Genomic DNA, 24,104 nt, shown 5'->3' with positions numbered 1-24,104 from the left:
CGGCGGCTGTCGGTGGCGGTGGTGGCGGCGGCGGCGACGGCCGTTTCGAGGCGGCCGCGGGCTGCTCTGTGAGATCGGCGGGTGGCGGACGGCCTGGGCCCTCACTCCTGACACTTCCCCTTCACCGCACTGCGGTAAGTCGGGAGCCCGAGCGGCGGCGGCTCGGGACCGGCGGGCTCCTCATCCCTCCGGGGCGGGCAGGGTGCGCGGTGCGTCCCAGGCCCTCTAAGCTCCCAAGTCTCGCAACCCGGCGCGCACCTTTTGTCCGGTGGGGGGGGCGGGGCCCGCGACCCTATGGTCCCGGGGCCCGGTCCTTCAGGCCCAGGGAGGGAATCGACATCGGTGGGGTCTAGGCCTGGGGGCCTTTAGTTGCAGCCCACGCTGAGGGATCGTCCATCTATCTGGTTGTACTCATTCATTCGCTCAGCGGCGATTGGGAGACCCTGGTGGGCAGAACTTTGCGGAGGCAGCACCCTAAGACCCTGAATACGGTCTCGCCCTCACTTCCTTGGCCGTGCTGCGGGATGGGATTTATTTGCCGTGGCTTCTGCATAGGGGAAATGGGTAGCCCTAGGGTTAGGGCGGGTGAGTCGGAAGTTTGTTAGCTTTTTAGGACAGTATCTGAGAATTAGAGTCGGTTCAGTAGAAGGTTCTGTTCTGTTCTCTTACGTGTTCCGTGTAAGGCCAGATGTGGAGAAAGATTGGGTTTCTGGATTACTGTAGCCATGAGGACCTTAGAAGTTATTTAAATCAGTTCCCTGTCCTACATCACATACAAGTTTTATAGGTGGGGAAACCGAGGCCCAGAATAGGAGACAGGATCAGATCTCCTGACCCAGTCTAGAAATTTTTCTGTTGCCCCACCACCCTGGGATGTTCCAGTCTCCCATTATTCAGGATTCCCTTTGGGGAGTTGGTGGGGCTGGAGAATTCGTTAATTAGAAGTAGACGTAGTCTTCAAAAGCTATTCAGTTTAGTTTTGTGCCAGTTCTTTTCAAGGTACTGTAGAAACTTCATTAGTGGTACTCAAACTTAGACCGATAACAACTGAACTTAAAAGTTGGTTAAATAATGTCAGTATTGTTATGTATTGGAAACGAATTGATAAAACTGCAAGTCGTCGGCTACTTTCCCGTTCTAAATCTGAATTTTTGACTTGAGTGAGCTACTGGGGACTCAGATAAAAGAGTCCAGATAGTGATCTGCAGCTGTACTGGAATAGAAAGCAGGAAATATCTACAAGACTTAGAAAACTAGGTAGCAGTCTCTTTTTGGTTATTGTACCTTCGAATTCATGGTTCCTCTTAGGTACAGAATCAAAAGTGAAGTATTGTAGTAGAATAAGGCGAGGAAATGAAACTCCACTTAGGAGGAAGAAACTAACTGGAAGAAAGAAAGAAAAGAGCAATGATCATTCCCTGTGACAGTCTTAGAAATTCATAAGGAAATGCTAGTTAACTGGGTGACAGACTATATATTTGCTGGGTGGAAGAAGTTACGATATTTAAAAAGCAAAACCAGAGCTTGGACAGTATGGAGGTATTAGGAAGTACTTTGACACAGTTATTTTTGGCTGTTCATTAGGATTTGATGAAGTTGGATTAGTTGCCACTTTGGTCAGTTCACACCGCTCAGACTGTCACTTTGCTCTTGTTTAGATGACAAAGCAGAAACTAAACTATTAGTGCATAAGAGCAGAAGCGAACTGTAGTCTAAATACTAAAACATGAACAGGGTATGTTTTCTGTGACATTTTCTCAGTTTAAGCATCACCCTCATCTGGAAAACCTTTCCTGGCATTCTCTCCAGTGCCAGCTGTCACAACATTTATTTGATGGTTCTATTTATAGTACATATCATTTTGTATTTTAGCTGTTTGTTTATTAGACGGTGGTAAAATATTTTCGTCTTTGTATTCAGGTTGTTTGGCACATAGTAGGCCTTCAGTAAGTGTGTTCACTGCATGAATAAACAAATATGCAGGAGTAGTCCGTAAAGGGGCTGGGTATTTGTGTGTTCCTGACATATGGGGCATAGGTAAGGGGACTCATCCCATTTGTATGTTACATGGTACTTTGGTACCTGACTGTGTTCATGTCCACTAGCTCCTAGATAATTAAGAGCAAGCAGATTTTTTGGGAACCAAAGCACGGTTTGGAAAAAATTGGTTATTTTATTGTAATATCATTTATGTGGTGGCAGTTAATCTAGGAAGTAAGGGGAAGTAGTACTGATGTTTAATTTCCAATAAAAAGATTATATCTGTAATTATGCAATTTGTGGAAAGGTTAGGGGACTAAAAAAGGTAGATGTTTAACAATAGGTGTTAAAGGCAAGTGATGTAAACAATATTTCTGAGAATTTGCTGCATTCTTTGCTTTTGGAATTGACCCTAAGTATTTGGCACAGTATGTGTCTAGAACAGGTGTCTCACCTTTGGCACTATTGATACTTTGGGCCAGATATTTATTGTGGGGTGCTTTTTTGTGTATTGTAGGATATTCAGCAACATTCCTAGCTTCTGTCCTTACACATAACACGTCCTCCCCAAGTTGTAAAAATCAAGAATGTCTCAAGAAATTGTCAAAATTGCCCCTGACTGATACTATTGCTCTAGTGAAAACGTTCCCAATATTTTATTAAAATCATACCTTTATCTTGCTTAGTGTTTGCTTGTAAAGTCAGTTAGTAAATTACATCTTGTTAAAATAAATTACCTGTGAAAAACCCTTAAATTGTGATCAGGTATTTGGAAGCTGAAAAGCTAAGCATCCTAGAGTCACTCTGTTCTCAGTTAATTTCTGTAGTAGCCTCCTTTACTCTGGCATAGGAAAAATGAAGGTCTTGTTTGAAAGCGTAGGTCATTGGGTAAATCAAGTAATATTTATCTCTATTTTTGTGGAACAGATTAAAGAGCTTGTAGTTGAATTGGTGTAATTAAATGTGATTCTGTGATTCTATTATGTTTTCATTTCGCTGATATACTTGATGCCACATAGTATACATTGATGGGGGTGATCTTGCCCCTTGTGCATAATAATTTTATATATACTAAGAAGAATTTGTGATATTAAAGAGTTTATACTTAATTCAACATAAAGAAACACTTGCAGTCTTTAGGGAAATAAAAATTATTTTTAAAAATATGATTATAATTAAACTAAGTGAGTTTAATCTGGTGGGTAGGGTAGAGTGGAAGATGTGAAACTGGAGGCAGGAAGATGAATTAGGAAGAGATTATAGCAGTAATCTAGGATAGCAGTTCTCAAACATTGCAGTCTCTGGACTCCTTTAAGCTTTTAAAAATTACTGAGGACTCCAAACAACTTTTATTTATGTGAGTTATATCTGTACTTACTAATACCTTACTAATACTTACTGTATACTTACTTACTGCATAAGAATTTTTATTTATTTATTTATTTTTGGCACCTGGCTGGTGTGGGAATTTGAACCATGCTGTATTAGAAATTAAAACTGATAAATTTTAAAAAGATGTATTGATTTTTAAAAAATAAACTCATGTCAACATGAATAACAATTTTATGAAAAATAACTAAAGTTGAGCTGGCCAGTTAGCTGACTTTGGGAGAGCGTGGTGCTGATAATACCAAGGTCAAAGTTTCAAATCCCTGTGCCAGCCAGCCACTAAAAAAAGAAAGGAAAAGAAAAATAAATAAAATTTGACTGGACTTAATAGAAGACCACTGGAGTACCAATCTTCTTTTGCATTTAGATGGTTGGTACATAGTTTGGGTTGAAGTATGTGAAGAAAATTCAGCCTCATACAGATATGTATTGGAAAAGGGAGGAGTATTTTAATAGCCTTTTCAGATAATTATAGATATTCATCTTTGATACTATTCCCAAGCCTTTTGGTACAATATGGAATCTGAAACTATGCCATTAATCTTTTGTAGTATTAAAATTCATTGGTCTGTCTTGCACTTTGAATGCATCTTTACTTGTGCATGATTGTATAAGATTATGCATTGGCCATTTGGAAATTATTGGTTCATTGAATTATGAAGATCTTCCAAATGTTGACAGATTTTATTATATACTTGCTGCTATACCCACCCATCTCATCAGATAAGTCCTTTTAAGAATTGGGAAGCTGAGGAGCTCATAGTGGTGAACACAAGTTTCCAAAATTCTAATTTTTTGTATAAAATCTCATTAATCATAATTTGTCGTCCATTCTTTGATATAAAAATGGTGTTCCATGGGGGGAAAACTCAGCTTCGAAAGTAATCACAAAAGTGTTCTCCCTCAAGACAAACCCTTGTGTTGCATCATGCAGAAGCTCTTTCGAGTACTTTGCATTTAATCCCAAAGAATAATCACACAGAGTATTAAAGTGATGTGTACTCCAATGTCGAGAATTAATACAATTAATTTTTACTGCTTTATCAAGGACATTTTGAAGTGAAAATGGAATTTTTTATACTGTAAGTGGGTGGCAGTGAAGAATTCATTGATTGTTAGTAAAGTACTGTTTGGTGCCATTGCCTTGATTCATTCTCACGTTCCAGCATTTTTATACATCATTGCTTTTGCAACTCAGTGCAGAAGTCGGCACAGTAAAAGAAGGGCAAATATGCCTTCATTTTATTATGAAAATAGTTTTGACTTCATGGATCCCCTGAAAGAGGTCCTGGGGACTTCTAGAGGGTCTTCAGATCACATTTTGAGAACCACTAATCTAAGACAATAATATTTCACACTGGTTTATAGGAGCCCTTAGCTTCTTTAGAGGACTGAGTAGATGGGGTTCTACTGTACCCACCCCCTCCTTTCTTCAGCCAGAGCAGTTTCTGCTTACATCTCTTTTATGTATTGGGTTCCATAGCTAAAAATATTTGGAAATCATGGTTAAGGGGAGAATTGAACCCCTGAATTAGGGTGTTCTGTTCATGAAGGGACCAGTTCATCCTCCATGAATGTGTTGCAGTCACTCATCTTTTCCCACTTGTGTTTAGTCTCAATTCCTGTGACACAAAGGTTCTTAGTATCTGCATACCTAATCCTCTTGCCAGAATAAGCTCTTAAAGAATAGGCAAGTGGATTTGTAAATTAAAAAGGTGGATAGTTGGGAATAAGTATAGAGATGTGAGATGAGTAGAAGAGAATGAGTGATGAGCAGGACCTCAATATATTGTGTGTGCACAGGGATGGGGATTTGTTTTTGTTGTTTGCAGTGGTGCTTTATGGTTGTGTTTAGTGGTCAGCTTCGAATGGAGTCCTAGCTAGACATCCATCAAAGTTTAGAGGAATGGGAAATTATTACACTTTTCTAATTAAAAATATTTGTTGAAGTAACTCTAGTTTGAGGCAATTTTGTCCTCCTAATAGTCTTTTGGTGTAGGTCACATAATCCCTATTCAGATGTAGAAATTGAGGCCTAAGAGATTAAAATTTAGTACAGTTACACAATAGCAAGTGGCAGAGGGGTTTTTTCCCTTAATTTTTTAATTAATTAATTTATTTTTTATTTTTTATTTATTTATTTATTTATTTTTTTAAAGATGACCGGTAAGGGGATCTTAACCCTTGACTTGGTGTTGTCAGCACCACGCTCAGCCAGTGAGCGAACCGGCTATCCCTATATGGGATCCGAACCCGGGGCCTTGGTGTTATCAGCACCACACTCTCCCGAGTGAGCCACGGGCCGGCCCCTTAATTTTTTTATTTTAAATTAATTTTAGATTTATGGAAGGTTGCAAAGATAGTAAGTGGCAGAGTTTTAAACAAATTTGTCTTACTCCAAAGCTAATACGAGTATACTCTTCACTTTTTGTAAATGATGAGTGTTATATTAAGGGGATGAAAAAATGCTGCTCAGTAATGTGAGGAAGGAACTGTATTAGATACTGTGGATTATTTAAAATTAATTTATACCCTTCAATAAGCAAAGTCTAGATGCTTTTTACTAGAGCTGCCAACAGCTCATACACTCAGGTGGCAGGTATAACAACATATATTGTATAAGTAAAAACAGCTGGGAGACATTAGTTTATGTAATTGGGGTTGGAAAGGGGGAGGGGAAGGGAAGTGTTTTTATACTGATAAGAGTCTGAAGGGTCTAATCTGGGATAGTCTTATGAAGTAGGTGAGGCTCAAGCAACAATTTTTAGAAAGAAAAGACATAATTTTTAGTTAGATGAATAAATGTTCTAATCAAGGGAATGGCTTGATCAGGGGATCCATCATGGGAAGGATATTGTAAAACAGAAAATAGCAGATAGTTTTGTTGGGGTGTGATGTTAGTTGATTAAGACTAGGCTAATATCTTCTTCCTGGAATTCTACCCAGTCCTCTCCTTTTCTATCCCTCCTCTCTCGAATCCAAGGTGAAAATTGCTAGCCATATTTTTTCATTTAGTTTAATTGTGGATGATAATCCCTGCCTTTCCTAGCACTTACCTGAAGATTAGATGAAAGAATGTAGGAAAATGTGCTTTGTAAAAGTGGAATGTAGTACTAGTCTATTCATCTAGCAAGTATTTATTGTTTTTGCTCTTAGCTGGCTTTGATACAGAGGAACTCAATGAGTGGAAAGGAAAAATTACTTCCCATTTGTGTAACTTTCTTGAGTTAGGGAGCAGCGTGCTTGGGAAGCTTGCTTGCTTACTCATTCAGATAGCACTTAAAGTTGGTAGTTAGTTACTTGGTTTTTACCATGTTTCAGGGTCTATCTGCCACTTTTCTGTGTAGAAAACTAAAATTTTTAATTTTACCCAGAGTTCAAAAAGCTCACAAAAGTTAGATCTATAAACCAGGACATCAGTTTATTGAGCTTCTGTTGGGACAGTGGGAGAATTTATGCCTGTCTGTTGACTGGACTACTGGTGTGGTTTTTTTTGTTTTGTTTTGTTTTTTTCCTTTGGCAGCTGGCCAGTACAGCGTGGTGTGTATTACTCAGGCTACCTCTTTCTTGTATCTGAGAGTCTGTTATTAGTTAAAAGATTGTTTGAGCATAATGGGCAGAATAAAATAAAGGGTAAAATTAGAGGTTTCTTTTTATATAGAACTATTTTAATTTTTTTCTAAACATTTCTTATACAAAAAAAAAAAAAAAAATTGCAGTGAGTATGTCAGTCCATCCATGAAGGAAAAAGGGATAAAGGTTAATCTTTGCAGGAAATTTCATCTAGACCACAGGTATGCCTTATAAATTGTCCTTAATCCGTAACAGAGATTACCTTTTTGGTGACTAGAACTCTCATGTTTACCAGAGAAGTGTCTTTCTCTGATAGTTCCGATTGTTATTGCCAAATTTGGGGGGTTTTTTGGTTCCTCATTTTATAGTGAATGCGAAGTTGGAACTTTAGTTGGCAGTGTTCTTTCTCTAGGAAATCTAGGCTCTAGATTTTAGGTGCATGGATTCTGGAGACTACAGTAGGTTTGTGCCTAGGGCAAGTTACTTCTTGTGCCTAACTTGGCCATTTGTAAAATTGGGATAAAAATACCTACTTCATTGGATTCTTGGGAGGTTTACATGAGATAATTCATTAAAAGTATCTCTAGGACTATTTATTTTTTGAATGGATTTTATTACATTTTTTAAATGAAAAACTACAGTTATTGCAAATACTATATCATCTAGATCTTTTGTGGTTGTTTGTTAACATAGGAAATAAAAGATAGAAAAATTGGGGTCCTCTGAATTCTCTACCCTGTGCCTTATTCCCATTCCATTCTCCAGAGGCAACCACTTTCATGAATTTGGTGTGTATTTTTCTAGTTTTACTCTTTACTTCTATTATGTATATATGTATCCATAAAAAAGTGTATTATTATCTTTTCTGTTTTACCTAGAGTGTCTGCCAAATGTATTATTTTGCAACTTGCTTTTTTTCATTGAAATTTACTTGAAATAGGGCTGGCCCGGTGGCGCACTGCTACAGTGCGCTGCTTGGGAGCGCGGTGGCACTCCCGCCAAGGGTTCGGATCCCACATACAGACCGGTTCCCGCTTACTAGCTGAGCGGGGTGTGGGAGCAACACCGAGGGTTGTGATCCCGTTGCCGGTCCCGGTCCGGTACAGGCGCGACACTGAGGGTTGCGATCCGCTGCCGGACATGAAAAAAGACAAAAAGGAAAAAAAAAAAAAGAAATTTACTTGAAATAACTCTAAGAGGGTGACTTTATCCAAATGTTCTGGTGATACCTTACTCTTGATATCAAATCCTGGCTACATACTTAGCAGAGTTCTCTGATTCACTCTTTTAGTCAGTTAACTTAAGGTTAGTGATATCACTACATAATAAACTGGTAAGTACATTTATTATAGACCTACCATGTGAGTGAAACTGGGCTTGATGTTGAGATATAGGGCCAGATAACATAGGTACACAAATACCCATTCTTAGCTGTGTATGTTACTTATACAGACCAAACATCTCTAATCTGAAATCCATAGTGGTCCAAAATCTGAAACTTTTTGAGTGCCAACATTATGCTCAAAGGAAATGCTCATTGGAGCATTTCAGATTTTCTGTTTTCAGATCAGGGATGCTCAACTGGTATGTATTCTGCAAATATTCCAAAACCTGAATAATCTGAAACCTGAAACTCTTCTGGTCTGAAATATTTCAGAAAAGCAGTACTCAACCTGTACTCTTTCGCTTTCTTCTCTTCCTAGACCGTTAAGGCCCAGTTCACAGTCTGCATCCCCAGGATGCTTTCCTCACATTTTCTGCTCATATTCTGACCTAATTTTGACTTCCTATTGTGCTTCTTGGCACTTAAGTGCTCTCTGAGTATTTAATGTGTGCGTCCTTTCTCTGATTATATCAGAAGCCACAAACTCACAACTTACTGAGACTAGGCAGCTGATGGAAATGAGTGATATTGGGTGGGTTTTGTGGCGCTTTAGAGAGTGCATGCTCTCACCAAGGGGGGCAGTTGATACTAAGCTCCAGCCCATTATTGCCATTAAGTGATTACAGTCCTAGTTTGCTTAATTATTAGGTTTTTCATGCCAAAAATCTGTTTTTTTGCTATATCCTTACTTTAAATATTATCAGTGAGTTTAAAATGCATATACATATACATAAACATTTCTGCATAGTATGTACTTATGTGCATATGTGTGTAAGGTACTTCAAAAATTTTGTGGAAAAATGGAATTGAAAAATAATATGAATCTTTCCATGAACTTTTTTTTCCCTTGGCAGCTGGCCAGTATGGGGATCCGAACCCTTGATCTTTGTTTTATAGCACCGTGATCTAACCAACTGAGCTAACTGGCCAGCACCCTTTCCATGAACTTTTTGAAGTACCCTCACATAATATATGATATATACATATATCTCATATATACACATATATGAGCCAAACAAAAAAGTGCCTGCTGGTTGCTTCCAGCCATACTGTGATTTCCTTTTCGCAATCTCTGAATTAGATGATAAATTCCACCAGGAATCTTCTCTTTCCTGGCTTCCTTTCCTTGTTAGAATCTGGCATAATTTTATTTTATTTTATATTATTATTTTTTTTTTTTAAAGATGACCGGTAAGGGGATCTTAACCCTTGACTTGGTGTTGTCAGCACCACGCTCAGCCAGTGAGCAACCGGCCATCCCTATATGGGATCCGAACCCGGGGCCTTGGTGTTGTCAGCACCACACTCTACCGAGTGAGCCACGGGCCGGCCCCATAATTTTATTTTTAAGTTAGAATTTACTTCTAAAGTAATTTGATCGTTCAGACTTTATTTAAAAAAACACATTGGTGGTGACTGTCCTTAATTTAGAAAGCATGTATGTTTCAGATCCTGCCTCAGGTTCTAGGAGAGTAAAAAATGATAATTGACCCTACCCTAGAGAATATCATTTTGTACTAGGTGAGAGGTAGGATTGGAAGAGTTCAGAGGTTGAGTTCCTTGGGAAGCAGACTCTGAATTGGAGATAGTCCTGAATTAGTTTTATTAGGAAATGCTCTTGGGATCACCACCTGTGGGAGAGAAGGGAAGGAAGCAGAAATGGGCTGAGGGAGAAACTGAGTTGTGATGATGTTTTAATGAAGGTGTTATCCAGTACTGTGAAGAGCGTGAAGCTGGGATCACCCTTTAGAGTTATCCTGAATTAAGGCATAGGGCCATGGATATGGGCTGTCCAGTGAAAGTAAGGAAACTCTTCAGCTGAAGCAGTTCTGAAGAGGACAGTTGAGGGGGCTGTCTTCTGGTAACACTTTTTTTCTGATAGCAGCTGTTATAACAAATCCTTCAGTCCTAAAGGAAGATCTGTGTAGTTGGTGTTTCCCAACGTCCAGTATAAGGAGTCAGGGTTAAGACAGATATGTGCAAAGAAATCATAATGTGCTGTTGAAGCCGAGAGGAGTGTATGATTGTTAGAAGGAGTTAGGGGAGGCTTATAGAAGAGATGACATTTCAGCTAGGTTTTGAAGAATGAGTTAGGTTGCTTGGTAGGGGCAAGAATAGAGAGAGGAGCATTTTGATTGAGTCAATGACATTTACACAGCAGAGTAAGGAAAATGAATGATTTGTTTGAAGAGCAAAGGACTAAATGTATTAGTTATTCTTTAATTTCTACCAATTATAACAAAAATTATGAGGCTGTTTCCAAAATCTTGATTTTCTTCATGGTGATAATTTTTAAGAAAACACTTTTCCCAGTATGATAGGGCTTAGGGACTAAGCCAAACTGTCCTTGCCAGAAATAAGAAAATAGGCTGGGTTCAAGTGAGAAGCTTTTTTTCCATGAGTCTAAATTGGATTTGCTTCCTGTGTTGTCCCTTTTTCTAGGGTCAGAAACTGATGAATTTCCTTTATACTTCACATGTTCTTGTTTGTTGCTTATTATCTTTCTAAGAAACTGGGGTTCCATTACTTATCACTTCTTTGGCCTTGGGAAACTTGGTAAATACCTGATTCTACTTTCTCACCTGTAAAATACAGGTGGTGATGTATAATACCAACCTTTTATGACTGTTGAGATAATAAATAAAAGAGCTTGTAAACACTGAGGTGTTTCCCAGGATATTTTATTACTGCTTGAAATTCCCTTGTGAAATATATGTGTGATGTTTCTGTGTTAGACCAAGATTATTGGAAATCAAAATTAGATTGTTAGGTGCAATGGAACCTAGTGTCTATAGACCTAGTGCCACTGAAACCCAAGTTAACACTGCAGTCTTCTATAAGGATGAGTTTCACAGGGAAAAATTATTACTTGGCTTTTGAATTCGGACATGTCTGTTGTATAGAAGATGTCAGATTCACATGAACAGATTGCTTTTCATGGTGGTAAATAAGAAAATTGATTATAAATTTAGTATGAAAGCTGGATTGCAACTGAAAGTTTTGCCTTACTGATGATAGTCTTAGTCAACAGATACAGAAAAGTGGATCTAGTTGGCACTATTACTCCAAGACAGTACTATGAGAGAGACTGCAATCAAAATGAGTTGCTGGATACATCTAACCCCTGGCACAATTGTCAGTTCTGAATGAACTTTCAAAAAGCCAGTATAGACAGATCCATAGTAGTCTAGACTATTGCTAAGCACTTCCAAGAATATTTTCCCTGGAAGGAGAGTTACCAGTTAATAGGGTAAAGGCCGTATCTGTCACTTTATGACACCCAGTAAATTGGGAAGGCAGGAAACTTAAAGCAGATCTCATTACTGAAATATAAATGATGATTACATGAAATATAGCCTCTTGTTCTAAAGGCATGTTTGAGAATCATGTAAGTGTTTTCAAAATGCAAATGTCTATATCCCAACCCAAGACATTTTGGTTCAGTATTTCTAGAATGGGGCCTGGGAGTTTGTATTTTGAAAAGCTTGCCATCTAATTCTTAGGTGGCCCTCTAGAACCACTGGTTTCAATGAGCTTTGTTTAGTTAAAGGAGTTACTCAATTCCTGAATGTTGGGATAAAGAACTAAATGTTGAAATTTTTTTTTCTAGGAAATTTTAGGAGAAAGAATGTCAGTTTCTAAAAAGCATTGTGTATTTAAGGGACAGCCTCATCTTTTCCAATGTTGCACAAAATATTCAGGTGTTAACAACAAACAGCTTGAAGTGCTAATGGGACACTAGATCATTGTGAGAACACCTCAAAGTGGTAATATTTAATTTTATTATCTTGAACGAGGCATGATTTTACTAGACGAAAAGACTACTCCATTATGTGCATTAAGTATATGTAATAGGAAAATCATCGTACACATCACAAAATCCATATACACATGATTGGCTATCTTCACAGTTTTTATATTAAAAGTAGTTTACTCATTATTTCCTTGTCTGCTAGCAGGTAAATGGTAATAGGCACCCTAAGTTTAAGAAAACTTATGGAGGGGTAAAACTCTTACTTTTGAGTAAATTATAGAGTTAACTTGTTTTTTATTCAAAGGTGGGAGTGGGGGGACCAAACTTCCCTTTGTAGTTGTTGTTGAAATAGTTTGGTTCAGTTCATTAAATGACCACCAGGTACATAGTTTGGATACTGGAGGTAAATCATTTATGTGCAGGGTTTTCATTAAAGATTCTCTGTAATGTTCTCAGAAGTAGAAAATAGATAAGTAGGGAACCACAGAGAGTAATCTTAGGAAGTAATCCTAGAGAGAATGTCAGGGCACCAGAATCTGGCATTTGGAGATGGGAGGAAGGGCATGCATAATTTGAAAAACAGTTACTGTTATAATATTTTATATCAAGAAAAATAGGGGGAAAAACTTTTTATAATCAAACTATGGAAAATAAAGCCTGATAAAAATTTTAGCTTTCCAGGTGGTTGGGATAGAAGAATATGGTTGTAATTTTTAATGGATATGATGCATAATCTCCTAGGTGGGTCATATCAAAATCTGGCCTAGTGGATCTGAAATCTTTATTAAAAAGGGCCTAGGTTAAAAAAAGATTGAAAAGCATTGTTTTAAAGGGATGGTTGCTGGTGAGATCTGAAGTCTACCACACATCATGGTATTGTTGAGTTAAGAATCAGTATAGATTTAAGATGATTTTACAGGTTTATTTTATTATACAGAGTTTTAGGATATTGAATGGGAGAACATGTTATAGTTTAAATAGGCCGAACTAAGTCTGTAGAATGATAGATTTTCTGAAACAATTACATTGCATTCTGTGATCTTTAAAAAGTGATAATTTTTCCCTCTTTTCAGAAGCTTTCTGAAGCAACGATTCATTTTGAAGATGTTTAATAAATCATTTGGAACACCCTTTGGAGGTGGCACAGGTGGCTTTGGTACAACTTCAACGTTTGGGCAGAGTAAGTTTTTGGAAAGCAAAAGGGGAGAAACATCTTAATCTGTTGTTATAAAGAACAAATACACTCTGATAGCTTTAAGTAGGAATTTTATTCATACTTTGGTCTTTATAACAAAGTCTCTTTGAAAAATCACCAGGATAAGATCTTATTAAAATTTTCTAAATAATTCTTTTAATGTTGAAGTCTAAAATGCAGTTATTGAATACTGCTTTAGGATTTGCTCTGTGGATAAGATGTGACATTTAGAAACAAATGTTAAAATGTCAAAGTTCCCAATCCCTACCAGCCCTCCTGAGATCCACCTCCTCTCCCACCCATTATACATATTTGTTGCCTATAGCAACCCTTATTCACTTTTAAACTTTTTGTTAAAAATTGTATACTTACACAAAGGTAGAAAGAATGGTATGATGAACTCTCATGTACTTATCTCCCACTATTAGTAATCAGTTTTGTTTTTAGCCTTCTTAGGGAAGGGAAGTATCAGAACAGATTATTTTAATGGAAATTCCAGAAACTTTCTGTAACTGATGAGGATATTTTTTTCCCCTTTGGGTGGCTAGCAAGTACAAGGATCAAACCCTGGATGTTGATGTTATCAGCACCACGCTCTAACCAACTGAGCCAACCAGCCAGCCTGATGAGGACTTTTTAAAAAAGCATAACTACCAAACCTCAGTCATACCTAGTAAAAATAACAATAAAGGAAATTTTTTCAAATGTCTCCTGACCTCCTTTTAGAGTACTCTGTGTGTAGATCTGTGGGTTTTTACCAGGAATGTCATCAGAGTCACCTTTGGAGGTTTTTATTCAAAATACATGTTTCTCATAATAAAATTATAGGATTAGAATCCCTGGTATTGGAACCTGAACATAGATATTTTGAAAAAGCTTCCAAGGTCATTCTGATGTGCTATGCTAATGAAAGCTCATTCATCTCAGTGACTATGGAGTGTAACAATGTCTGGAGATAATATTAACACTTTAATTTTAGTGATTGACTTTTTTTTTTCTTTTTTAATGTAGTTGACTTTCGTGGCCCTTTACCAATTCCTCCCTTTTCCTCTTTTCCCCCCACCCCCGCATCTTGGTGACTTACTTTTATCTGTAGCTCATAGTCATTAGTTATCTAGGGACAATGAATAAAATGTCTGTGGCTTAATTTTTATTCTATCATTAATACTGTGATAGAATTTTGAAAAAAAGTTTAAAAATTAGACTAATAGTCCTATTCAAATGCAGAATGTTAAGAAATATTAAAACCCTTTTTAATTCAGTCACTTGATTTAAATTTTATTCTAAACTCTAATTTACCCTGGATTTTGCCTTTTCAGATACTGGTTTTGGAACTACTAGTGGAGGGGCATTTGGAACATCTGCATTTGGCTCTAGCAACAATACTGGAGGTCTATTTGGAAATTCACAGACTAAACCAGGTGGGAGCTTTATTTGGAATACAGCTGGCTTATTTGTAGCTGGTATAAGACTTCACTTAATGACTCTGATCTATTTAACTTTTTTTTTCCCCTCTCCATCTCCTCAGGAGGATTATTTGGTACCAATTCATTTAGCCAGCCAGCTACCTCCACAAGCACTGGCTTTGGGTTTGGTACATCAACAGGAACATCAAATAGCTTATTTGGAACTGCAAGCACAGGGACCAGTCTTTTCTCATCCCAAAACAATGCCTTTGCACAAAATAAACCAACTGGCTTTGGGAGTAAGTAGGACGTTGTTAGTTATGTGTGGGTTTATGTAATAATATATGTATATAACATACTATGACCGCTGTTGAAGCCTGTTGTAACAAGATGTTTTCAGAAAGACAAGTTCATTCAGCATCTAGTCTTACATAGAAAAGGAGAGATGAGATAAAATTTATGAGGAAACAAAGCAGTGTTTTTTTTAACTTGTCTTCCAAGTACACCCAACAAAGCCTTCATGGACGCTTTGCTGACTCAAGGATACAGACTTTGTTTCTCTTGAAAGTTGTGAGCCTGGAAGTATGTGTGTGTCTTTATGAAATATCTATTTGAATGTATTTGCTCACGAGATTTGAAAGAGAAAATTTGAGGATGTGAGAGTACTGCTGCTGTAGTGCCACAGCCCAATTCCAAGGTATCTTATAGCTTCTTAAATTCTTTACTCTTACCATTTCATTTTTCTTTTTAATTTACAGATTTTGGAACAAGTACTAGCAGTGGGGGACTCTTTGGAACTACAAATACCACCTCTAATCCTTTTGGTAGCACATCTGGCTCCCTTTTTGGGCCAAGTAGTTTTACAGCTGCTCCTACTGGGACTACTATTAAATTTAACGTATGTATTTTCTTCCAATCCGTGTGGAGTATGTTTCTTTTCTGTTTTTATATATCTTATCTGGATAGATCATAAAATTACTCCTCTTTCTAGTTATGCACAGCTTAGTCCTGAAATGATGTGTTCAGAACAAAATCTGTAAATGGTTGCATAGAAGACAGAAAACGTTGTGAAACATATATCTAGAATATGATGTATATTTGAGTTATGCTTACCTTAATCAAATTTGTATTCATAAGGATGATTATTAGAGCTAATGTCAGGTAGAATTTGAATTTACTTTGTTCATAACAACTGTAGAAAAATCATTGAAAATAAGACCTCTTTAAGGAAATATATGGAATAACTCATCAATATTCTGTACCAGTTGAAAAATAAAACTTTATTGATAAAATGGCAAAATGGGGCAATGAAGTTTTGTTCTTTTTTTAAGAGGGGGTTGGATGGAGGGTTAGAGTAGAAGATTCTCTATACAAAAATATATGGAATGCCACTTGATGTAATTGGTTGGGGGATGCTTAGGATAGGCTGGAGGTACAGTTATCCTAATGGAAGTCTCTTGCACCAAATAGGGCTTGTACAAAACTTCTTGTTAAAATTTACTCCAAAAAATCAATTCCTCAAGTAATGTGTTTAATTCATAATACTAAATTTAGAATCCTGAATTTAAAGTTAAATGTAAATGATAGTTAAAAATATTGTGCGATGCCCCTGTATTTTACTGTATTTTACAGTAGTGGAGAAAACTGACAATTCAAGTAGGAATCTTTAGTTTCTTATTGCACCTTTTTCCTCATAAGGCTATTGGGGGAAAAATAGGCTTTTAAATTTCTTGAATGCAACAGCAGTTATAAAGCAGATACTTCAGGGTAGAATAAGGAGGTAGCACTTAAATATAGAGATTTAAATGTATATATTGGGTAAATTGGGTAGAGCTTTTCTTATGCTTATAATATTACATGTATTTTAGCACATGATTAGATAGCTTGGGTTATGGGATTAATCTCTGGGTGATAACTTTGTTAGTAATATTGATTTTTTCAGGTAGAGATCAGATATGCAATATATTTAATCAAGCACCCTTGAAACCATCTCACTATAAAAGACCTATGGGTCTAGTTTCAGAGTTCAGTGGTTGAGAAATTGTGTCTGTGAGAGTAGGAATATAAAGCTTGGACTTACAAACTTACCCTTATTGTCCTTTGTAGCCTCCAACTGGTACAGATACTATGGTCAAAGCTGGAGTTAGCACTAACATCAGTACCAAGCACCAGTGTATTACTGCTATGAAAGAATATGAAAGCAAGTCACTAGAGGTCAGTAAAATGCAAGACAGAATATCAGTCTAAGCTTTCAATTCTATTGGAAAACAGCTTTTAAAAATATTTTTGACTATTTTTAGGATCATGTGGTTCACATAGAGTTTTGTTTTTTGTTTGTTTCTTTCTTTCTTGGTTTGTTTTTTTTATTGGGCAGCTGGCCTGTACTGGAACACATTGGATTTATGTAAATAACTAACATTAGCCAAATTGTTTTTTAAAAATTATGTATTTATACATGTCTATTTTATCAGGCAGGGATAATATCCAGTTCATATGTATAGTTGTAGCTCTTCAAATGGTCTGTTTTGATTGGATGTTGCTCACACTACACTGAGCAATGTGTATGTGCACTCATGCATGTGTTTTTAGTATACTTATACAAAGCCATAAATGTACAGCTTAAGTTTTCACTAAGTAAAAAAGTACAAATCAAGAAACTGAGCATTACAAGCATCCCAGATGCCTTCCCTTGTGCTCTGTCCCCTGCCGCCCAAGTCACAATTCTTCACTTCCAAAGGTAGCCACTATCTTGACTGCCTGTTTTTGTTTCTGTTTTTGGCGCTGGTGGGTACGGGGATCTGAACCCTTGACCTTGGTGTTAAAACACCAGGCTCTAACCAACTAAGCTAACCAGGCAGCCCTTGATCGCCCAATTTTTGCACAATTTTGAACTTTATATAGATGAAATCTTACATCATGCACTCGTTTGTGTCTGTCATTCAGCACCGTGTGATACTTAACCATGTTGTTGCATAAAGTTACAGTTTGTTCATTCTCACTGCTCTGTAGTAGATTGTTGTAGCTTTTGACTGTCATTTCTGATTGTAGCAGTTGCTTCTTCCTACATCTGAAACTGTGCTTGCTATATTGGAGTATGCGGAAATACCCTGACTTGTGAGACAGAACTGTTAAACTTTATTTCTTCTTTCCCTAAATTTTATGAACCCCCCCATCCTCCATCTTTTATCAACTAATTTTTATATTTAGGGGTGGGGTAGACAAGATTATTATATATCATTTACTAAAAGAAGAGATTGTTTATAAAAGAAAGTTAAAATTAAGATATGGTGGGCTCTTTAGCCTGTAGTATCATGGTAATTACAGTATGGCTTTTAATGTCTATTGGAAGTGTTTTTCTGTAATATTAAATTAATGTTATTCTGTAGTTTTCTGGGGTTTTAGTCACGATTCCTATGTGAACATAGAACTTGAGTACTAAATTTATTTAGTCTCCTACATAATTTTTTTGGCTGCATATTAATATTGGAAATATGTTTTCCTTCCCTTTAGGAACTTCGTTTAGAGGATTATCAGGCTAACCGGAAAGGCCCACAGAACCAGGTGGGAGCAGGTACCACGACTGGCTTGTTTGGGTCTTCTCCAGCCACCTCCAGTGCGACAGGACTCTTCAGCTCCTCCACCACTAATTCAGGCTTTGCATATGGTCAGAACAAAACTGCCTTTGGAACTAGTAAGCACTTGACTTCATATTGGACCATACTGAGGAGAGATAGACAACTAAAAAGTAAAACTTAATTGTTGTTTTGTGATAAGTGCTGTAGAAAAAAATAATTCAGGGATACTGGAGGTATAGGGATGTCTGGTATATTTGTGGAGGTCAGGGGAAACAGTTTTAAATGAAGATGGTTAAGGAGGGCTTCACTTGAAAAGGTGACGTTTAAGCAGTGACCTATCCAAAGAATCTGAAGGAGCAAGTTGTACAGATTTCCAGGAGAAGAATATTCTAGGTAGTTGAAACTATGAGTCTAAAAATTCTGAGTTTTTGCCACAAAGGAGAGGGCAAGGGGAAGTACTGGGAGATATGGAGACCATATAATATATTACTTGTGGGCCAGTATCAAGACTTGAATTTTTATTTGATTTGGGAAGTCGTTAGAGTTGTTTTGAAAGAGAAGTCATATGATTATGAGTGAAGAATCATTTTTTTTTTTTTTTTTTTAAAGATGACCGGTAAGGGGATCTTAACCCTTGACTTGGTGTTGTCAGCACCACACTCAGCCAGTGAGCGAACCGGCCATCCCTATATGGGATCCGAACCCGGGGCCTTGGTGTTATCAGCACCACACTCTTCCCGAGTGAGCCACGGGCCGGCCCGTGAAGAATCATTTTGAAGGCTGTTATATTGAGAGTAGATTGTAAGGGGGCGAGAGTGGAAACAAATTAGTTAGAAAGCTTTTGTTCCATTCACATGAGAGATGTTGATGGCTGGGACAAGGATAGTGCTGTGAAGATGCTTTAAAAAAATAAATAAAAGGTAGGAGTCTGCACCCAGTTTGATTATAGAACTGATGTATTGATTTAAAGTGGGATGTGAGAGAGGAATTCAGAATGAAGACTAAATTGCTTTTTTAAAATATTACTTTTACAAAAGTAATGCACAGAGATGATGCAAAGTTAACAAAATACAAAGAAGTTTACAACTTTAGGTTTCCTCTTTTCCCTATACCCCTCCCCCAGCCACCAGTTTGCCCCCGTAGAGACAAGCAAAAGTTAAAATTTTTTCATAGCCTTTTGAAGAAACATACACACACGCACACGCACAAATATACAAATAAATACATATTTATCTAAGTGACATTTAACATTCTTTTCAGTGTTGGTATTGTGTGATTGTTCAGCACATATTCATTATTGACTGCTATATAGCAGACTTCATGCTAGATATATTGATATAAAGAAACAGCTTCTGTTTTCAGGAATAACTTAGTCTAACAAGGTCAGGGTGTTATTGTAAAAAAGTTTTGACCAAATCCATAGGTCAGTGAAGGATGGAAAATGAAATGGTTATTGAATGAGTAGCGAATGAGTGCAGGGTAATTCAGACGTGTAATAGATAATATAACAATGTTGCAGTAACTGGACAATGTGAAGTTTTGGTTTTTTGTGTTTAGGGTTTTTTTTCCCACTTATTTTTTCTTTTGTTTTTTTCTTTTTCCTGAAAGGTTCAACTGGATTTGGGACAAATCCAGGTGGCCTTTTTGGCCAACAAAATCAGCAGACTACTAGTCTCTTCAGCAAACCATTTGGCCAGGCCACAACCACCCAGAACACTGGCTTTTCCTTTGGTAACACCAGCACTCTAGGACAGCCGAGCACCAACACCATGGTAAGGAAACAGGCCCTTAATTAATTCCAGGTCTCATTTGTAGAGCTAAGTAATGAGACTTATAATATTGTTAAATTAACAAGGTCTGGGCTGGCCGGTTAGCTCAGTTGGTTAGAGTACAGTATTATAAAACCAAGGTTAAGGGTTTGGATCTTCAAACGGCCAGCTGCCCAAAAAAAGAAAGAAAGAAAGAAATTAGCAAGGTTTACTTTTATTGTAGTTCTTAAGAGTTGGGGTGTTTAGTAAAGTGAAGAGAGCAAAATCATTGAAAAATTAGGACCTAGATTCCAGCCCAGGCTCTAATCTGTACTCACTGAGAGGATGTTGAACAGCTCACTTATTCTTTTTGAGTGTATTTTTCTTTTTTGGTGGCTGGCTGGTACAGAGATGCAAACCCTTGACCTTGGTGTTATAGCACTCACTCCAACCAGCTGAGCTAACTCACCAGCCCCTGAGCGTATTTTTCTCATCACTAGGTGAGAGCTGTTTAGTGGCTAGAATTGGCTATCTTGGGACTTTGACTCTAGCCATTCTATAGAGTATAGGAGAAAATACTTGTCAGTTACTGGCTATATTTTGGAATGTTCTTTCAGTTTGTTCCTTAAAGTGGAGTCAGACAAAGAAGTCTAGTTCTTAAAAACTCAGAGCCATGTTGAATAATTGGTACTTCTGTGCAGAAAGTGAAAGTCCTAGCAATCATTACTAGTTTATTTTGGGGGACCCTGTTTTAGGGAAGTATAAAGTTAAAGGTTCATTTGAGGTATGATTGATTAATTGATTAAAATTCTTAGAATTTACCTGGTCTTCAAATTAGAGATACTTCACCGGATTAAAAAACAAGTACAAGGGCTGGCTGGTTAATTCAGTTGATTAGAGCGCAGTGTTATAACACCAAGGTCACAAGTTTGGATCCCTGTATTCACCAGCCACCAAAAAAAAAAAAAAATACAGCTAGACTAAAAAACCTTCAAAATAATATTAGCAGACTGAATTCAGCAATATTTGAAAAGGATTATATGCCATGTCCAAGTGGGATTTATCAAACATATGAAACATATGAAAACTAATCACTGTAATTCACTATAGTTATAAAATAAGGAACAAAAACCACATAATTACCTCAGTAGGTACAGAAAATGCATTTGACACCCTTTCATGATAAAACGCTCAAAAAAGAATAGAAGGGAACCTAGCATAGCCAAAACAGTCTTGAAAAATATTGAAGATGGATAACTCACACTTCTCGATTTTAAAACTTGTTATATAGAATGGCTGGTTAGCTCAGTTGGTTAGAACACAGCCTTGTAACACCAGGGTCAAGAATTTGGTTCCCCATGACGGCCAGCCACCAAAAAAAAAAAAAAAAAATCAGGTGATCTATTCAAAATAAATAAAACTTATTATAAAGCAGTAGTAATCAAGACAGTGTGGTACTGGCATAAGGATAGATATATAGACTAACAGAATAGAATTGAGTGTACATTTACACTCAATAAATAAACTCTTACATTAACAGACAATTGACTTTCAACAAGGGTACCAAAACAATTCAGTGGGGAAAGAATAATCTTTTCTACACATGGTGCTGGGACAACTAATTGTCCACATACAAGAGGATGAGGTTAGACGCTTTCTTTTTTCCCTTTTTTGGGCGGCAGGCCAGTATGGGGATTCAAATCCATGACCTTAGTGTTACTAACACCACACTTGAACCAAGTGACCTAACCAGCCAGCCTAGACGCTTTGTTTACGTCATTGAGTTAACTACAAAAATTAACTCAAAATGTATCAAATATGTAAATAGAAGGGCTAAAATTATAAAATGAATTAGACAGTGGTTTCTTAGATATGACACCAAAATCAAAAGCAGCAAAGTAAAAAAAATAGATAAATTGGGCTTCCTCAAAATTAAAAGCTATTGGGTGTCAAAAGGATGCCATCAAGAAAGTGAAAAGAAAATGCACAAATGGAAGAAAATATCTGCAAATTATGTACCTGTTATCAGACTTGTATCCAGACTATGTAAAGAAATCTTACAGTTCAGTAACAAGACAGTAACCCATAAAAAGGGACCAAGGACTTCAATAGACACTTTTTTCTTTTTTTTTTTTTTTTAAGATGACCGGTAAGGGGATCTTAACCCTTGACTTGGTGTTGTCAGCACCAGGCTCTCCTAAGTGAGCTAACCAACCATCCCTATATAGGGATCCGAACCCGTGGTCTTGGTGTTATCAGCACCACACTCTCCCGAGTGAGCCACAGGCCGGCCCTAAATAGACACTTTTTTCACAGAAGATGTACAAATGGCTAGTAAGCATATGAATAAATGCTCAACATCATTAGGCACCAGGGAAATAGAAATTAAAATCACAGGATACCACTTCATACCCACTTGTAAGGCTGTAATCAAAAAGACAGACAATAGTAAGTGTTGATGAGGACCTGGAGAAGTTGGAATCTTCATACATTGCTGGTGGGAATGTAAAATGGTGTAACCACTTTGGAAAACAGTTGGACGGTTCCTTAAAATGTTAAACATGGAGTTACCATGCGACCCAGCGATTTCATACCTTGGTATTTTCCCAAGAGAAATGAAAGCACAAACTTGTACACAAATGGTCATATATGTCTTATAAGTGGAAATAATAAGTGGAAAAACAATTGTGGTATATCCCTACATTGGAATTCAGCCATAAAGTGGAATGAAGTACTGATACATGCAATGACATGGGTGAACCTTGAAAACATGCTAAGTGAAAGAAGCCAGTCACAAAAGATCACATTTTTTATGATTCAGTTTGTATGAAATGTTCAGAATAGACAAATCTCTAGGAACAAAAAGATTAGTGGTTGGCCAGGGATGGGTAGTGATTGCTAATGGGTCCAGAATTTCTTTTGGGGATTTGAAAATATTCTAAATTGAGAGAGTGGGGATGGTTGCACAACTCTGAACATGCAAAAAATCACCAAATAGCCCACTGTAAATGAGTTAATTTTTTAGTATATTAATTATGTCTCAGTAAAGCTGTTTAAAAAACAGTACAATGATTTCTTGATTCAGCAACAGTCCATTAGCACAATATTTTTCTTTCATTAACTAAGCCTAAACAAAATACATTGTTAAACAGATGATGATACAGACTTTTCTCATTTGAAATTAGTCAGTTTTCTCATTTAGAATTAAGGTTTTTTGACATTATGCTGATGCCACTCTCCATACTGATTTGGTTATTTTCAGCCTATTACTTTCAGTTATTTGATTCAGAATCCGCTCCTTAGATCAGTATTGATTAGTTCTTTGGGCCTAACTCTTTGAAAATGAGGTACTCTGTTACATACCATTTTGTTTTCAGTGTTACAACCCTGACATCGCTAAGAGCACAAGAGTTAGTATAAAGTTTTATTAAATGCTCAGGACCTTGGAGCTCATCATCCTGTGAACAACAAGGGCTTAAGTATAGGTATGAATTTGTGGTCCTGCCATCAGGAGCTTTGACATCTTGGGCAAGTTTTTAATTGCTCTGAACTTTATATTCTTTTGGAAAATGGGGCTATTCTCTGCTTTTCAGGGTTGTAGTGAAGAAAAGAAACTATGTATAAAGTATTTAACATAGCGTGTCACATAAACTTTACAAAAAGGCTAATTTTGTATTAATCTAAGACCATTTAAGAAAATTGGCTATTTTAGGATATCCTTTAATCTAGGTTATACTTTTTGCAGGGTTTATTTGGAGTAACCCAAGCCTCACAGCCTGGAGGTCTTTTTGGGACTGCTACAAACACCAGCACTGGGACAGCATTTGGAACAGGAACAGGTCTCTTTGGGCAGCCCAATACTGGATTTGGTGCTGTTGGTTCGGTAGGTTTTTACAGTTGACTATAATTTGAAGACGTGTATAAATTTGTTAAAGGAGTTTCAAAGAAAGATTTAACTGTCTTCCAAATATTTTTATTGGTTATATGATTTGATATTGAGATCAGCTAAAAGCTATTTGATATAAAATGAAGTACTGTAACTAGTTAACTTTAATAGGTTTATTTTCTTTTCTTTTTTTTTTTTTTTTTTTTTTTTTTTT

At 37.0% G+C, this 24,104-nt stretch overlaps 1 protein-coding gene across 5 annotated transcripts in view; it reads left to right on the top strand.

Annotated features, from left to right (window-relative positions):
• Positions 1 to 57: 57 nt before the first annotated feature.
• The window catches only part of NUP98 (nucleoporin 98kDa), a 97,472-nt gene continuing 73,425 nt past the window's right edge, over positions 58 to 24,104 (top strand). For all 5 annotated transcript variants that reach the window (XM_008586500.1, XM_008586499.1, XM_008586501.1 and 2 more), the window contains exons 1-9: positions 58 to 134; positions 13,154 to 13,260; positions 14,595 to 14,696; positions 14,804 to 14,980; positions 15,440 to 15,579; positions 16,788 to 16,895; positions 18,192 to 18,372; positions 19,865 to 20,028; positions 23,750 to 23,887. In XM_008586500.1, coding sequence (XP_008584722.1) covers positions 13,185 to 13,260; positions 14,595 to 14,696; positions 14,804 to 14,980; positions 15,440 to 15,579; positions 16,788 to 16,895; positions 18,192 to 18,372; positions 19,865 to 20,028; positions 23,750 to 23,887 — 1,086 coding nt within the window. In that variant the 5' untranslated portion in view covers positions 58 to 134; positions 13,154 to 13,184. The remainder of the gene's footprint in view (positions 135 to 13,153; positions 13,261 to 14,594; positions 14,697 to 14,803; positions 14,981 to 15,439; positions 15,580 to 16,787; positions 16,896 to 18,191; positions 18,373 to 19,864; positions 20,029 to 23,749; positions 23,888 to 24,104) is intronic.

This window comes from Galeopterus variegatus, unplaced genomic scaffold (assembly GCF_000696425.1).
Source record: "Galeopterus variegatus unplaced genomic scaffold, G_variegatus-3.0.2 Scaffold4004, whole genome shotgun sequence".
Lineage (NCBI taxonomy): Eukaryota > Metazoa > Chordata > Mammalia > Dermoptera > Cynocephalidae > Galeopterus > Galeopterus variegatus.
This window is presented reverse-complemented; position numbering and strand designations above follow the sequence as displayed.